The sequence below is a fragment of the Camarhynchus parvulus genome, chromosome 11, assembly GCF_901933205.1.
Source record: "Camarhynchus parvulus chromosome 11, STF_HiC, whole genome shotgun sequence".
In the NCBI taxonomy this organism is placed as follows: Eukaryota; Metazoa; Chordata; class Aves; order Passeriformes; family Thraupidae; genus Camarhynchus; species Camarhynchus parvulus.
The window spans coordinates 1,082,024-1,097,307 of record NC_044581.1 but is presented as its reverse complement, the minus strand read 5'-3'; the positions used below and the strand labels follow the sequence as shown (position 1 = coordinate 1,097,307).

At 68.2% G+C, this 15,284-nt stretch overlaps 3 protein-coding genes across 6 annotated transcripts; 1 reads left to right on the top strand and 2 right to left on the bottom strand.

The window, feature by feature from the left end:
* Window positions 1–2,213: 2,213 nt before the first annotated feature.
* LOC115907882 (sulfotransferase 2B1-like) lies at window positions 2,214–4,252 on the bottom strand. The gene is given in 7 exon segments (XM_030956078.1): window positions 2,214–2,597; window positions 2,681–2,861; window positions 2,932–3,026; window positions 3,096–3,222; window positions 3,370–3,578; window positions 4,020–4,233; window positions 4,235–4,252. Coding segments are annotated over 7 exon segments (960 nt in total). The 3' UTR covers window positions 2,214–2,481.
* A 138-nt stretch (window positions 4,253–4,390) lies between these two features.
* On the top strand, window positions 4,391–9,218 carry DPEP1 (dipeptidase 1). 4 transcript variants are annotated; one of them, XM_030956047.1, is made up of 11 exons: window positions 4,391–4,899; window positions 5,266–5,403; window positions 6,419–6,551; window positions 6,745–6,906; window positions 7,064–7,214; window positions 7,308–7,377; window positions 7,667–7,843; window positions 7,917–8,001; window positions 8,076–8,151; window positions 8,305–8,440; window positions 8,703–9,218. In XM_030956047.1, exons 1-11 carry the CDS (start codon window positions 4,510–4,512, stop codon window positions 8,877–8,879), a joined length of 1,695 nt encoding a protein of 564 aa, XP_030811907.1. In that variant the 5' UTR covers window positions 4,391–4,509; the 3' UTR covers window positions 8,880–9,218. The 4 variants fall into 4 exon arrangements, with proteins under 4 accessions (XP_030811907.1, XP_030811906.1, XP_030811908.1 ...); XM_030956046.1 differs by having other exon boundaries at window positions 5,263–5,403; XM_030956048.1 differs by having other exon boundaries at window positions 4,763–4,899; window positions 6,774–6,906.
* Window positions 9,219–10,025: 807 nt separating this feature from the next.
* CHMP1A (charged multivesicular body protein 1A) lies at window positions 10,026–15,268 on the bottom strand. Its single transcript, XM_030955929.1, has 7 exons — window positions 15,166–15,268; window positions 14,968–14,987; window positions 14,415–14,492; window positions 13,728–13,874; window positions 12,785–12,913; window positions 12,520–12,707; window positions 10,026–11,385 (listed from the first exon to the last, which is right to left on the bottom strand). The coding sequence occupies exons 1-7, from the start codon at window positions 15,170–15,172 to the stop codon at window positions 11,364–11,366; spliced, it is 591 nt and encodes a 196-aa protein (XP_030811789.1). The 5' UTR covers window positions 15,173–15,268; the 3' UTR covers window positions 10,026–11,363.
* Window positions 15,269–15,284: the final 16 nt, after the last annotated feature.

Below are 15,284 nucleotides of genomic sequence, written 5' to 3'. Positions count from 1 at the left end.
CAGGCTCTGCCCTGCCACCAACCCCCGGCTGGGACATGGGGAAGGTCCCGGCCCCCCAGTGCAGGACACCCCCAGCACTGCCCGTCCAGCCCTGTGGCCCGGAGCCAGCCCTGCTGTCCCCTCGGTCCCCTCAGTCCCCGCTTCTCTGTCACTGTGATCTTTGGAGGCTGCATGATCCCCCAATAAAGCACCACCCTGTGCCCACCCTCCTGCTCTCTGGGTGCTGATCCCACCCTCGGGGGTCACTCGGGTGGGTGAGAGGCTGCCAGCTCCGGGTGCTGCCGTGTCCCCTCGCGGTGACACCGTGCTGCCCCACCCGGTGACACCGTGCTGCCGTGTGCCCTCGCGGTGATACCGTGCTGCCCCGCCCGGTGACGCCGCACTGCTCCACCCGGTGACGCCGCGCTGCCCCGCCCGGTGACCAGAGCCGAGGGCAGCCCCAGCGCCCCCGTTCCCGTGTCCGTGGCCGGCAGCGAGCCGGGAGCGCCGGAGCAGCCGCGGCTTGGATGTGCCAGGGCGGGAGCTCGTCCTGCTGTGCTGCGGCCCCGAATCCTGGGCACGGAGCGGGGAGAGGCGGCCACGGAGTGGACCCTGCTGCCTGGCACGCGGCCACTGCCATGTGCTGTGTGTCCTGTGCCATGTGCTGTGTGTCCTGTGTCATGTACTGTGTGCCCTGTGCTGCATGCTGTGCGCCCTGTGCCATGTGCTGTATGACCTGTGCCATACCCCGTGTGTCCCCAGCTGTGTTCCCTGTGCCATGTATGTGCTCTGCATGTGTATCCTGGGCCACGTGCCATGCACCATGATCACCTGTGACATGTGCTGCGTCTTGTCCCATGTGCCATGTGCTATTTGTCATGCGCTCTGTGCCATTTGTCATGTGATGTACTCTGTGTGCCCTGTGCCACGTGGCAGGTGCCCTGTTCCTTGTGCCACGTTCCTCGTGCCAGGTGCCAGGTTCCTTGTGCCAGGTGCCATGTGCCACGTTCCTTGTTCCATGTCCCATGTGCCATGCATCATGCTGCGCCACGTGCCGGGCACTGTGCCACACTCCTGCCATGTGCTGTGTGCTGATGCTGCCAGCATGGTGCCAGCAGATGCTCCTGGCAAGGTGACATCCCCAGGGGCAGGGTGTGCCCAAGGCCACCACAGGGACTGAAACTGGGGCCTGGCACAGCCTCATGGGGTAGGGGCCACCTGAGGTGCCACTGAGCTGGGCTGCAGGGTGCTGGCACGTCCCTGGGTGCAGGTGCCAGGCTGGCCCCAGGTGGGTGTCACTCCCGGGACAGCTCTGCCGGCCCTTGGGCACCGCTGGCAGCACAAGGCAGGGCGGGGCCGCGGTACCTGCACCCCCATCCAGCCCCTATTTATAGCTCCTGATTCATCCCTTTAGGGCGGGATCCCGGTGTTGCCGTGGCAACCCAAACCTGCCGGAGGATGCAGGAGGGGCCGGTCCTGGGCGGGCAGGAGCTGCCCTGGCACCCCGGCCCATGGGGACAGAGGGTGGGTGCAGAGGGACCCACGGGGCTGGCAGTGTCCAGGGACACCTCGCTGGGCTGTCCCCGCCGGCAGGAGGGGCTGGCACAGGCGGCAGGGTTGACAAGGCTGGCAGAGGGGACAGGAGTGGCAGGACACTGGTGCCACTGTCCCACAGAGCCCAAGAGGGTCTCACCAGCTGCCCCCTCTCAGCCGACCCTAGCCAGGGGTCCGGGTGGTGCCAGGGCCAAGCCCCCGCCCTCCCTGGAAAGGAGCCCGTTAATCACCGACTGAGCCTCTGCTGCCCGGGGGCTCCACGGAGCAATTCCTTGGCAGGAGAGGGGCTGGGGGCTCGGGCTGCTCCTGCCCGGGACAGCCCAGGGTGCTGGGGGTGGAACGAGCCCCTCGGTGCGAACAGCCCAGCAGGGAGATGGGCAGGGGGAGCACGCAGCCGGGGCAGGGGCACTGGAACGGGATCTGCTGGGAGGGAGACTCGGGGGTGGAGGGCCTGGGTCCTGCTGAAGGAGCCAGCTCCGTGCCACGAGCTGGGCTGGCAAGCCCTGTCCCCACGCTGTGACCCCGCCCGGGCCGTGCTGCCCTCCCCGGTCATTGCCCCCGGCCGTTAATGAGGATCCCGGGGATGCGTCCCCACCCCGATATGCTCCTGATAACGGCAGCTGCTCCTGATAACAGCAGCTCTTCCCGCCTCACTCCTGTGGGAACGGCTGCCTTCCAGGGAACAGCAATAAATATTTATTTCCGCAGGGCGGGATGGGCGGAAAGAGGGGTCACGGCCACAGCCCCGGGCCGGGGGAGCGAGGCCAGGGGGGCGCCGCAGTGCAGGGCAGGAAAAGCTCCCTGAACCCAGGGAGGAGGAGAGACAGTGCCTGGGACCCCAGCCCCGCGCAGGGGTGACACAGGGGGTGTTTGGAGGGGCCCTGCAGGGTCTCCACGTGGTGGTTGCCAGCAGGTGAGGGCTCAGCGTCCCCCCAGAGCCCGGCTCCTTCAGGCCATGGGCCACTGCGCGGGCAGCTCCGTGTCCCCCATCTCCTCCTGGTAGCGCCGGTTGAAGAGGGCGTTCTGCTCGGGGGAGAAGTGGCTGCGCCAGTCCCCCACCACCCCTGAGGGACACAGGGCACAGGCAGTCAGGGTTCCTGTCCCCGCGGTGTCCCCGCGGTGCCCCCACGCCCCCGGCCCCGCTCACCCTTGCGCATGAAGCGGCCCTGGCTGTGGTCCATGATCTCGGCGGGGATCAGGGAGTAGTTGGCCATGGCGTTGTCCCGCATGGCCGAGAAGCTGCAGTGCTGCTCCAGGGCTGCCAGCGTGCCCGGTGCCAGCGGGCACCCCAGGAAGCTGCTGAGGCGCTGCGCCGTGCCCCGCAGGTCCTGCGGCGGGAGCGCGGTCAGCACCGGGCACCGGGGACAGGGACGGGGACGGGGACACGGCGGGGCTCACCTGGTGCAGCTCCTCGTAGGTGACATAGAGGATGTCCAGGAGGTGCCGCTGGCCCAGCCAGCCCTTGACGTGCTCAAACCAGGAGCCGTAGTGCACTGGGGGGAGGCAGGGGGTGATGGGGGGCCCTGAGGCCGAGTCCCCCCCCAGACTCCGCCCGTCCCTACCTGTGCCCTCGAGGAACTGCGTCAGGAAGGCATCGAAGGAGCTGGGGTCGGGCAGGAACTTGGCCAGGTGGTGGAAGTGGTAGAAGGAGACAGCGACGTCTTTGGGGTTCCTGGCCACGTAGATCACCTGGAGGGCCACAGCGTCACCCCCGCAGCCGGGGGGATTCCCCTGCACCCCGCTCAGAAATCCCCCAGCCTTTCCCCGGTTGTGGGAAGCCCCGTGGGTGTGGGATGTCCCTGCAGGGACCCCCAGAGCCCTGGGGACCCCTCTGACCTTGGCCTTGCTGCGCTGCAGGGCGGGGGCCAGCACGGGGGCGGGCAGGTGCGTGGTGAGGAGCCGCGGGCTCCCGGTGTCCCGCAGAGCCTCCCGGCAGTAGATCTGCTCCAGCCACGGCGCCCTCTCCCAGTTGGGAATGGTCTTGGCCGGGCGGGCGTCGCCGAGGCTGAAGAGCAGCGTCAGGATCTCCTGCATCCAGGTGGTGCCTGCAGAGGTGGCTGTCAGGGCGGGGCCGCGGCACCACGGCATGGTACGGCACGGCACGGCATGGCATGGCATGGCATGGCACGGAATGGCACTACACTGGCACGGGTAGCACGTATGGGCACAGCAAGGCACGGCTCGGCCTGTCCCGTCCCATCCCATCCCGACCCCTCCTGTACCAGCGGCTGGGCTGGCAGGGCCGTGTGCCCCCTCCCTGAGCCCCCAGGGACACCAGTCTGGGGCTGGGGGCAGTTCGGCAGCAGGACAGGGGCTCGGGCAGGACCTCCTGGCCGGGGGTCCCCGCGCTGTGACAAAGGGTGGCCGCGGGGACCAGGTCCGGGTGTGTCCCAGCCCCCGGCAGCTCCGGGAGAGCTCCCGCCCCAGCCCGGGGTCCCATCCCCGTCCCGTCCCCTCGTTGTCCGGGTGTCCCCCCATCCCCTCACCCGATTTGGGGTAGGTGGCGATCAGCACGTCGCTGGGGCGGAAGGTGAAGGCGGCGGCGAAGCCGAGGGACTCCTGGGTGTGGAGGTGGCCGGGCAGGGCGATGCCCGCAAAGGTCTCGGTCACCTCCATGCGCTCCATGGCCCGGCCGGGCGGGACGCGCCGGGAGCCGCTTAAATAGCGCTGAAAGAGGAAGCGGCCCCGGCGGGCGGGGGGCCGGAACCCCCCGGCACATTCCTGCCGGGGAGCCGGGAATCCGCGCTGGGGCCATCGCCGGGAGAGCGCCGCTGGCAGGGGCTGCAGACACCCGGGACGGGACGGGATGGGTGGGTTGGGATGGGATGGGAGTGCTCCCGTCCCTGACCCACCGCGGGGGCCGCGTCAGCTCGGGCAGGGCCCGGGAAGGCCGAGGGATGCCAGCCCCACACCGGGCCCACCCCGACTCGCCGTGGCTGGCACCGCAGGAGGGGGTTCCCGCCCGGAACACCCAGGATGAGGTGTCCAGCTGCACCGGCCATCTCCACGTGGCTCCATGCCATTCCCAGAAGCGCCACCAAGGCCTTGCTGGGACGGACGGCACAGCTGGAGCCAGCAGAGATGCGCAGCTCCCGCAGCACGGCGGTGCCTCAGTTTCCCCTCGGGACGCTGCAGCGGGACCGCAGTGTGGGGCATCCAAGCGAGCACGAAGGAGCAGCAGCAGCAGCCCCACAGCTCGGCCCTGCCACCCCGCTGCTTGCCCCCGGGCATGCGGCCGCTCCGGCGCCACGGCGGGGGTGGCTCTGGGGGGCTGGAGCCCATCCCAGCCCCGTCACCGCACGCAAGCCGGAAAAGTTCATCCACAGCCATCGCAGGCAGGGACTGCCCGAGTGTCCCGGGGCCGGGGTGAGCGGGGCCGGGGGTGCCGGGGGTGCCCGGGGTGCCAGTGCCGAACTGGGGGTGCTGGGGAGGCTGAGGCGCGGATGGGACTGGCCCTTTCCCAACCGAAAGAAATCTGGGCTTCATTAGAGGGATTGGGAGCGTCCCCGCGGCTCGGAGAAGAGGCCGAGGCACGGCCCGGCCACCGGGGCTGGGCTGGGGGAGGCCGGGAGAGAGCCCTGGCACTGCCAGGCGGGCACAGGGCAGCCAGGGAGGGGAAACGCTGCGCTCCTGGTTATTCATTGACGGCGGGAGGGGACGGAGGAGCGCGGAGCAGCCATCCCAGTGCGTGTGCTCTCACGGTGGTGGCGGGTCCCCCCTTGTCCCCAGCAGCAGCAGCCAGCGGGAGAAGATGCCCGGCGGGAGCGTGTGGGTGCTGGTGCTGGCGCTGGCGCTGGCACTGCCCAGCACTGGACAGCAGCACCTGGAGGAGGCCGAGCGCATCATGAGCACCACGCCGGTCATCGACGGGTGAGCAAAGGTCACCTGGCCCCGCAGCGTGCTCGGCTGCTCCCTCTGTGTGGGAAAACCCCAGCTGGGAAACCCTGCTGCGACAGCCCGCTGGGGGATTCCGGGCCGGGCACCCCGGGGCTGTGCGGGAACAGGGGACAGCTCTCCCGGGGGATTCCCGTGCCGGGCACCCCGGGGCTGGGTGGGGACAGGGGACAGCTCTCCCGGGGGATCCCCGTGCCGGGCACCCCGGGGCTGGGTGGGAACAGGGGACAGCTTCCCGGGGGATCCCCGTGCCGGGCACCCCGGGGCTGTCATCGGGGCAGCTCGGGGATCCCCGTGCCGGGCACCCCGGCGGGGGGACGGGAGGCCCCATCCGTGGCACATCGTGCACGGGGGGGGTGGGCGGGTACGGGAAGCCGGGGTTGGGCTGCCCTGGGGGAAGTTGCTGCTCAGTGGTGACTGATGCCCCTGGTCCCTTCTCGGGAGCCTCAGGAGGCTCCGGTCGCCTGCAGCACTCCCTTGTGGAACACGGAGCAGGGCAGGGGGAGCCGGGGATGTGGCGCTGTGCCAGGAGCAGGAAGTGGCACCAGCCCGGACGCTGCCACTTCCCCAGTGACACTGCTGGGTGTGGGATGGGCGTGCCAGGATGTCCCTGCAGTGACATCCCTGTCGAGGGGTTGTTGGGCTGGCTCCCCCGGGTGTGAGGGTGATGATGGGTTGGGAAGGTGCAGGGGAGGGTCCTCCGGGGTGGCACTGTCCCCTGGGAGTGGCCTGTCTCCAGTTCTGGGCTGGAGCTGCTTGGGTGGCTTTTGGCTGAGGGGACAGCTGGGGGGACAGACAGACTGGGGGGGATGGATGGATGGATGGATGGATGGATGGATGGATGGATGGATGGATGGATGGATGGATGGATGGATGGAATGACGGCCAGATGAGGAGACTGTGTGTGTGGCCAGTCAGCAGGGTGGGCAGCCTGAGGGTGAGTGGGCAGAGGGCCAGGCCACTCCTCAGTGCCCACCCTGTCCCTGCCCAGGCACAACGACCTGCCCTGGCAGCTCCTCCGGAAGTTCAACAACCAGCTGAGGCTGCCAGCCGCCAACCTGACCCTGCTGAACGACACCCACACCAACATCCCCAAACTGCACCAAGGGCACGTGGGCGGGCAGGTGGGAGCACTGGGGTGGGCACTGGGGAGGGCAGGAGCACCAGGGAGGGCACCGGGGTGAGCATTGGGGGTCTTAGTGCAGCACCAGGACTGGCAGAGAAACGGGGGTGGGCAGCAGGGTGGGCAGTGCCCACGCTGATGGGGTGCCCATGCTAACGGGGTGCCCATGCTGACGGGGTGCCTGTGCTGATGAGGTGCCCACACTGACGGGGTGCCCGGGCAGTTCTGGTCGGTGTTCGTGCCCTGTGAGACGCAGAACAAGGACGCGGTGAGGCGCACGCTGGAGCAGATGGACGTGGTGCAGCGCATGTGTGACCTGTACCCCGAGACTTTCTCCTGTGTCACCGACAGCAGCGGTGAGCGGGCACGGGGACAGGGCACCACGGGGACAGGGCACTGCAGGGATGGGCACCGTGGGGACGGGGCACCACGGGGACAGGGCACTGCAGGGATGGGCACCGCGGGGGTGCAGAGGGGCCTGCCCGCCCCGCTGATGTCCCCGCCCTCCCGCAGGCATCCGGGAGGCGTTCCGGGCCGGGAAGGTGGCCAGCCTGATCGGGGTGGAGGGCGGCCACTCCATCGACAGCAGCCTGGGCGTCCTGCGCACCCTGTACCGCCTGGGTGCCCGCTACATGACCCTCACCCACAGCTGCAACACCCCCTGGTAGGGCCCCCGGGGGGCACAGAGGGTGGCAGCGCTGGCATGGGGGGATGTGGTCAGAGGTGTGGCCACTCTGATGCTCTCTCTGCTCTGCAGGGCTGACAACTGGCTGGTGGACACCAGCGAAGAAGAACCTGTGCACCACGGCCTCTCACCCTTTGGGAAGGTGAGGAATGACATCAGTGGTGTCCAGGAGCAGTGGCATTGGAGGAATGTGGTACTGGCACCCACTGGCCCCATGCTGGGTGCAGTGTTCCTTCCATCCATGATCCATCCATCCATCCATCCATCCATCCATCCATCCATCCATCCATCCATCCATCCATCCATCCATCATCCATCCATCCCTCCCTCTGTCCCCCCAGCCAAAAGCCACCCAAGCAGCTCCAGACATGCCCAGAGGGGACCCCTCCCATGCCCCCTCAGCCCCCCAGCCCTGTCCTCTGTCCCTGCAGATGGTGGTGGAGGAGATGAACCGCCTGGGCATGATCGTGGACCTGGCCCATGTCTCAGTGGACACGATGAAGGTGGTGCTGAACATCTCCAAGGCCCCCGTCATCTTCAGCCACTCCTCTGCCTACAGCATCTGCCAGCACCGCCGCAATGTGCCCGACGACGTGCTGCAGCTGGTGGTGAGCGTGGGGCACAGCCAGGGACACTGGGGGGCTCTGGGGGCCTCTGGGGCTCAGGGCTGTTCCTCCCCAGGCCTCCACGGGCAGCTTGGTGATGGTCAACTTCTACAATGCCTACGTGACCTGCAGTGACAAGGCCAAGCTGTCCGACGTGGCAGGTGAGGGGGTGCCCAGGTGGCTGGGGGTGGCAGTGTCCCCCCCCCACCCTGCTCACCCCCGTGTCCCCCCACAGACCACATGGACCACGTGAAGAAGGTGGCTGGTGCCCAGGCTGTCGGCTTCGGGGGGGACTACGACGGGGTCACGGGGTAAAGGGGGTGATGGTGTGGGATGGGATGGGGTGGGACAGCGTGTCCCCACCATGGGGACATCCTGAGGGGCGGGGGTGTCCCCTCCTGCACGCTGTGTGGGCAGCTGGGGGTGCTGGGGGTGGCCCAGCTGTGAGCTGTGGGGTGGCACAGGGTCCCCACCGGCCTGGAGGACATCTCCAAGTATCCCATGCTGGTGGCCGAGCTGCTGGCGAGGAACTGGACGGAGCAGGAGGTGAGGGGAGCCCTGGCTGAGAACCTGCTCCGGGTCTTCAGCAGAGTGGAGGAGGTGAGCAGGGCATGGGGAGCACGGGGCACAGGGAGGGACAGGGCAAGGGACACGAGTGGCACTGGGAGCATCGGGAATGGGGATGTGTGGGACACGGGGACACTTGGGGCAGCAGCCACAGGTGGAACACCGGGCACGTGGCACTGAGGAATTTGCGGGGACACAGGGAGGCACGGGGACACATGGGACGTGCATGGGATGGTGCGGGGTGGCAGGGGCTCCGTGCCCCTCTCAGCGGGAGCCCACGCTGTCCCCACGGCAGGTGAAGAGGAGCCTGCAGGGCACGGCTCCCCACGAGACCCCCATCGCCTTCGAGGAGCTGGAGGGGTCGTGCAGAACCAGCTACGGGTACCCCAGCGGCGCGGGCACATCCCGGGCCCCGCCGGCAGCCCTGGCACCGCCGCTGGCCCTGGCCCTGCTCCTGGCCGTGCTCTCCTAGCGCCCGGCTGCCACCGCGGCCCTGGCACCGTGCCCGGGGCCGCCGGGCGGGGCACGACCCTCGCTCCTTTCTGCCGGACCTGCCGGCAAAATAAAACCGCGGCTCGAGCAGCGCCCGCAGCAGCGAGCGAGTGTCCGTCCGTGCGCGGCTCTGCGGCACCGCCGCCGGCTCCCGGCTGGGGAGGCTGGGACACCCGGCGTGTCACCGGGCACCTCGAATGTCACCGGGCACCCCGGTGTGACACCGGGCATCCCGCGTGTCACCGGGCATCCCGCGTGTCACCGGCGGGGCAGAGCCGCGGGGTCCCGGCGCGCCCGCCCCGCACACCGGGAGGCTGTAACGGCACCGGGAGTGACACATCCCGGCAGCACCTGGCCAGGGCGGCTGCGGAGCTGCCTCCGCAGGATGCTTCCATTAATCATTAGCTAATTAATTGGCTACTTAATTATCTCCTTAGCAATTTCCTCTGGCATTCAGGAACAGCCTGTCTGGGGAGCGGAGGCGGGAGAACAGGCAGGAGGAGAAGGGGAGCCATCTTCCTGTGGCGTTCGGGACTTGGCTGAGGCACAGCGCCCGCCTGCCAGCCGGGCACGGGGCAGCAGCGGGGACGGGGAAGGGACGGGAGCAGGGAAGGGATGGGATCAGGGAAGGGACGGGATCAGGGGAGGGACGGGAGCAGGAACAGGGAAGGGGAGGCTGCACTCGCAGCCCCGTCCCTGCCGGCGAGGCTGCTGCGGGCAGGTGCTGACGGCAGCACGGCTGTGGTGCCACCTCGGTGCGGTGACAAGGCCGGGGTCTCCCCTCGGGGGCCCAGCTTGGCCCCAGGAGGCCCAGCCCCAGTGGGGAAGGGAGCTGGGCTCCAGCTGCTCCGAGCTCCTGCTCACCCTGATCCCCGTTTGGCCACACGAAAGGGACAGGTCCCTGCAGTGGGGGAAGGGGGTTGTCCTCGCCTTCCAGAATCCCCAGAGTGGGCACCCCGAGCCACTTCCCAGCCCCGGGATGGGCAGGGGCTCTGGGAACAAGAGCAGTCCCTCCCTCCTCCCCCTCAGCTCCAGGGCAGCCCCTGGCAGCAGGTCCTGTCGAAGGACAGGGGATCAGACAAAGGGCACCGCAGACCCCGTGTGCATCCACAGCCCCAACACACACTGGGGTGTTCAGAGATTGTTTATTTAAACCCACAGAAGGGCATGGACACGGTTTGGGCAAAAAGAAGGCAAATAAGACAAGCTTAAAAAAACCCCACCAGTGAAACCACAGAGAGACAGCCTGGGGAAGGGACAGGGGGCAGGTCTGGGGCCCCCAGTGCTGCAGGGACACCGTGCAGGGAGCCAGGCACAAACCTCCAGGGTCCCCCAGCTTCCCACCCCGCCCCTCAGGAGGTGGGACAAGATCCAGCGCTCTGCTGCAGCCCAAAGCTGCCTCCTCCTCCTCCTCCTCGGTGGAGAGGAAGGCTCTGTGTCACCAGCCACACGCTCCAAGGCCACTGAACTCAGGAAAAACAACCAGCGCAGCAGGAAGTGTTTGTGCCGGGCAGGTGGCCCCACGACATCCCCCAGGGGTGGCAGTTCCTCCTGGGAGACCCAAAGGAAACAGAGCTTCCTTCCTGGAGAGCTTCCAGCAGTCCAGCAGTGCCGTGGGAGGGGCACAAACAGCCCCAGAACACGGGAAGGTGACAAGGGACAGGGACGAGCAGCCCCCAGCCCGGTGCCAGCAGCGAAGGGACAGAGGGCATCCAGGGATGAGGCACAGGGATGGAGGCAGAGCTGCTCCCGGGATGGTTCTGCACTCCCTGTCACACCCACCCCGCAGGGGGACATTTGGGGACGTGTCTGCAGCCACGGCAGCTGCTGCAACCCGCTCCCAGTGCTGGCCATGGCTCCTCACTGCTCCCCACAGCGCCGGGATCACCGTTTGCCTGGGGAATGTGCGGATTGCCACGCACAGGGCTGGGCAGGGAGGGTGTTCCAAAGGGCACTTCGTGGTACAGGGCTGGGGGTGTGACTGGGGGGACATGGAGCAGCACAGGGCACGGGACGGTGACAGCGAGGGAGGGGACACCCGCTGGTGACAGCGAGGGAGGGGACACGGCGCTGGCACCGCCCCTTCCTGCAAGGCACCGACCTGCCCAGCCCCCCAGGTGGGATTTGGGGACCCCTGCAGGTTCTCCTGCTCCTCCCAAGCAGCCCCTGAGGAACTCAGCCCACAGCTCAGCTCTGGGCAGGGACAGGGAACACCAGAGGGCTTGGGGAGCAGCATCCCAGGACCAGGGAAATCAATCCCCTTAGTGTTCCCCTCAGACAGGGCGTGGGGCTCTGCCAGCAGCAGCACCCCCAAAGGAAGCCCCCCAGAATCCAGCACAGCATTCCCACCGCGATGGCCCCGGGCTCAGGGAAGGGCTGTCACCCCCCAGGAACAGTCCCGAGGCAGGGGGGCTGCAGGAGGGGGTCCTGCTCCAGCAGTGCCATCTGCAGCCCCAGCGAGGGCTCAGTTCCTCAGGGCAGCCAGCCTGCAGGGAGAGCAGCACAGGGCAGCGGGTCAGGGCAGCAGCAGCAGCACCAGGCAGCGAGGCCAGGGAGCCCCTGTGAGCCCCCAGGAGGGGTCAGGGAGCCCCTGTGAGCCCCCAGGGAGGGTCAGGGAGCCCCTGTGAGCCCCCAGGAGGGGCCAGGCAGCCCCTGTGAGTGCCCAGGGAGGGCCAGGGAGCCCCTGTGAGTGCCCAGGGAGGGCCAGGCAGCCCCTGTGAGCGCCCAGGGAGGGGCCAGGGAGTCCCTGTGAGTGCCCAGGGAGGGTCAGGGAGCCCCTGTGAGCCCCCAGGGAGGGCCAGAGAGCCCCTGTGAGTGCCCAGGGAGGGGCCAGGGAGCCCCTGTGAGCCCCCAGGGAGGGTCAGGGAGCCCCTGTGAGTGCCCAGGAAGGGGCAGGGAGCCCCTGTGAGTGCCCAGGAAGGGGCAGGGAGTCCCTGTGAGTGCCCAGGGAGGGTCAGGGAGCCCCTGTGAGTGCCCAGGGAGGGTCAGGGAGTCCCTGTGAGTGCCCAGGGAGGGTCAGGGAGTCCCTGTGAGCCCCCAGGAGGGGCCAGGGAGCCCCTGTGAGGGCCCAGGGAGGGTCAGGGAGCCCCTGTGAGCCCCCAGGAGGGGCCAGGGAGCCCCTGTGAGCCCCCAGGGAGGGTCAGGGAGCCCCTGTGAGCCCCCAGGGAGGGCCAGAGAGCCCCTGTGAGCGCCCAGGAGGGGCCAGGGAGCCCCTGTGAGCCCCCAGGAGGGGCCAGGGAGCCCCTGTGACAGGAGGGCCAGGGAGCCCCGTGAGCCCCCAGCAAGCCCCTGTGAGTGCCCAGGGAGGGTCAGGGAGCCCCTGTGAGTGCCCAGGGAGGGTCAGGGAGCCCCTGTGAGCGCCCAGGGAGGGGCAGGGAGCCCCTGTGAGCCCCCAGGGAGGGCCAGGGAGCCCCTGTGAGCCCCCAGGGAGGGTCAGGGAGCCCCTGTGAGTGCCCAGGGAGGGCCATGGAGCCCCTGTGAGCCCCCAGGGAGGGGCAGGGAGCCCCTGTGAGTGCCCAGGGAGGGCCATGGAGCCCCTGTGAGTGCCCAGGGAGGGGCAGCTGCTCCCCTCAGGGCCAGGCAGGGACCCTGGGAAGGACAGGAGCAGGGAGAGCACCAACCTCCGGGACAGCTGGTCCTCCTGGGAGCGCACAGAGCTCTCCCCCAGGGCCGAGGCCCCCTCGGGCAGCTGGCTCAGCTGGTCCATGATCTCCAGCCCGTTCTCCTCGGCGATCTGCACGATCAGGCTGTCCACCTGCTCCTGCGGTGTGCTCAGCGTGGTGGCCGAGCTCATGGAGTCCTCCATGACCTGGGACAGACACAGCCCTGTCCCCCTGCCCGGACACAGAGCCAGCAGGGGTGTCACCCTGCCCGCCCAGCACTCACCGATGTGTGAACATCCAGATTCTGCACTTGCTGCTCGAATTTATCCATCACTGCCGACACCTTCTGCAGGTCCATGGAGCTCAGGGCCTTGTCCAGGGCCTTGGTCACCTGAGCCATGTTTTTTGTCACCTGCATGAGGAGATTCCCTCAGGGATGCTCTGAGGGTTGCAGACAAACCCAAGCACTGTCCTGAGGCCATCCCAGGTAGGATGAACCTGTCTGAGGGGTCTGACACCACCAGGAGCCCTGCTGGGGTCAGCTGGGGACACAGGGGCACTGGGGGTTGTCACCCTGATTTTTTAAGATTTTCTAAGCCTCTTGATGTTTACACTCTTGTAGGAAACCTTCTCACACGCCTTCTGTAAATAACTCATTGTTTTGCATTCTTTTATGGAGGAGGAGAAATCTGAGGGACTGTCGGTTTGTCCAGTGTCATTGGAGAGGTGGCACTTTCTCCCTCCAATCCACTGTCACTTTTGGAAATCCATAAATGTTAGAGCCAGAAAAGAAACTTCCCTTTTTCCACCTTGAGAGCGGCAGCGTGTGCACCCGTGCTGTTTTGTGTCCTGCAGTGCCGGGGGGTGGCCGGAGGCAGAGACAGGGGAAGCTCCACGTGGGGATGGGCAGCTATGGTATTTTTTGAAAAATCCCTTTGCCAGGATTTTTCTCCTGAGAAGGTGTCTGTGGGTGAAACACCACACACCCAGCCAGCCAAAGTGTCTCTGAGGTGAAACCACCACACACCCAGCCAGCCAAAAGTGTCTCTGAGGTGAAACCAGCACAGCTGCCACCTCTGCTCAAGCAGCAAGGCCGGATGAGCCCAGGCACATCCCATGGGGCTACACTGGTATTTAATTCCAATAGAGTCAGATCCTGTCTCTGCCCAGTTCCTGAGGCCCCTGTGAACGCCCCTGCAGGGCTGCAGCTGCCCAGGAGCTCTTACCCCCTTCATGGTGACGGCCGTCTGCACCTTGGAGGCCACGGCGTCCACGCGCGACGCCATGCGCAGCCAGTTGAGCCCCTCGTTCCTCTTGCGGATGGCGTTCTCGGCATAGACACGGGCACACTCCACGTTCTTCTGCTGCAGGGCCTGCCAGGACAGAGAGCCCCCTCAGAGAGCCCCCCGGGCTGCCATGGACAGAGAGCCCCCTGGGCTCAGCACAGCCCGGCTGGGTGGGTTCCCTGCGGGACACAGCCCTGGGTGGGCTCCCTGCGGGACACAGCCCTGGGTGGGCTCCCTGCGGGACACAGCCCTGGGTGGGCTCTCTGCGGGACACAGCCCTGGGTGGGCTCCCTGCGGGACACAGCCCTGGGTGGGCTCCCTCCGGGACACAGCCCTGGGTGGGCTCTCTGCGGGACACAGCCCTGGGTGGGCTCCCTGCGGGACACAGCCCTGGGTGGGCTCCCTGCGGGACACAGCCCTGCTGTGACCCCAGAGCCGGCCAAACCCCCCCGGTGGGGCTGCGGGGGCCACATCGCCCTCCCCAGCGGGGTCTGCCTGCCCTGATCCCACAGCGGGCAGGAGGGGATGGCAGTGGCAGGACGAGCCCCACCCAGGGGCAGGAGGGCACTGCAGCTGCCCCACCCAGGGGCAGGAGGGGATGGCAGCACCAGGATGGGCCCCACGCACCTTTTTGACTTTGGCCTGCTCGGCCTTGGAGTCCTTCTCGGCTTTCTTGGAGAGCTTCTCCAGCTGCTTGGCTGTGAACTGCGGGGCACAGCGGGGCCGGGAGGGACTCAGAGCCCATCCAGCCCCACCCTGCCATGGCAGGGACACCTCCCACTGTCCCAGGCTGCCCCAAGCCCCGTCCAGCCTGGCCTTGGGCACTGCCAGGGATGCAGGGGCAGCCCCAGCTGCTCTGGGCACCTGTGCCAGGGCCTGCCCACCCTGCCAGCCAGGAATTCCTGCCCCATGTCCCACCCATCCCACCCACTGGCACTGGGAGGCTGCTCCCCTTTGTGCCACCGTGCCAGTGCCCACCTGTCCCACCCCCGCCACCTCTCAGTGGCCGCGGCTGCCCGGCCCCCTGCCCGCAGCACCTCCGGTCCCCCCCTCGGGCCGGGTCACGGTCCCGCCGCAGGACCAGCCCCGACCAGGCCGAGCCAGCGGGCGGAACCGGGCCCGGGACTCCCCCAGGACCGGCGATACGGGAAGGAGGCGGAAGGGCCTCCGCTGCTCTCACCTTCAGCTGGAAGAGCGTGTCTGGAAAGGAAGGAGAGCACAGACTCAGCGACGGGACCGGTACCGGCAGCGGGTGACCGGCGACCCCGCCCACTCTTCCCGGCCGCCAGTCCCGGCTCCAACCCTCACCCCCAGCCCCACCCCTCCCGACCCACCCCGGCCCCACCGGGAGGCGCCGGTACCGCCCAACCCCCGGTACCGTCCATCCTGCCCGCCGCCGCTTCCGGGTTCCGCCGCCGCTTCCGGGTGACGCCGCCGCCGCTTCCGGGGTGCGCGCGCTGAGTCTCGCGAGAGCGACGGCGCGGCCGAGAGGGAGGT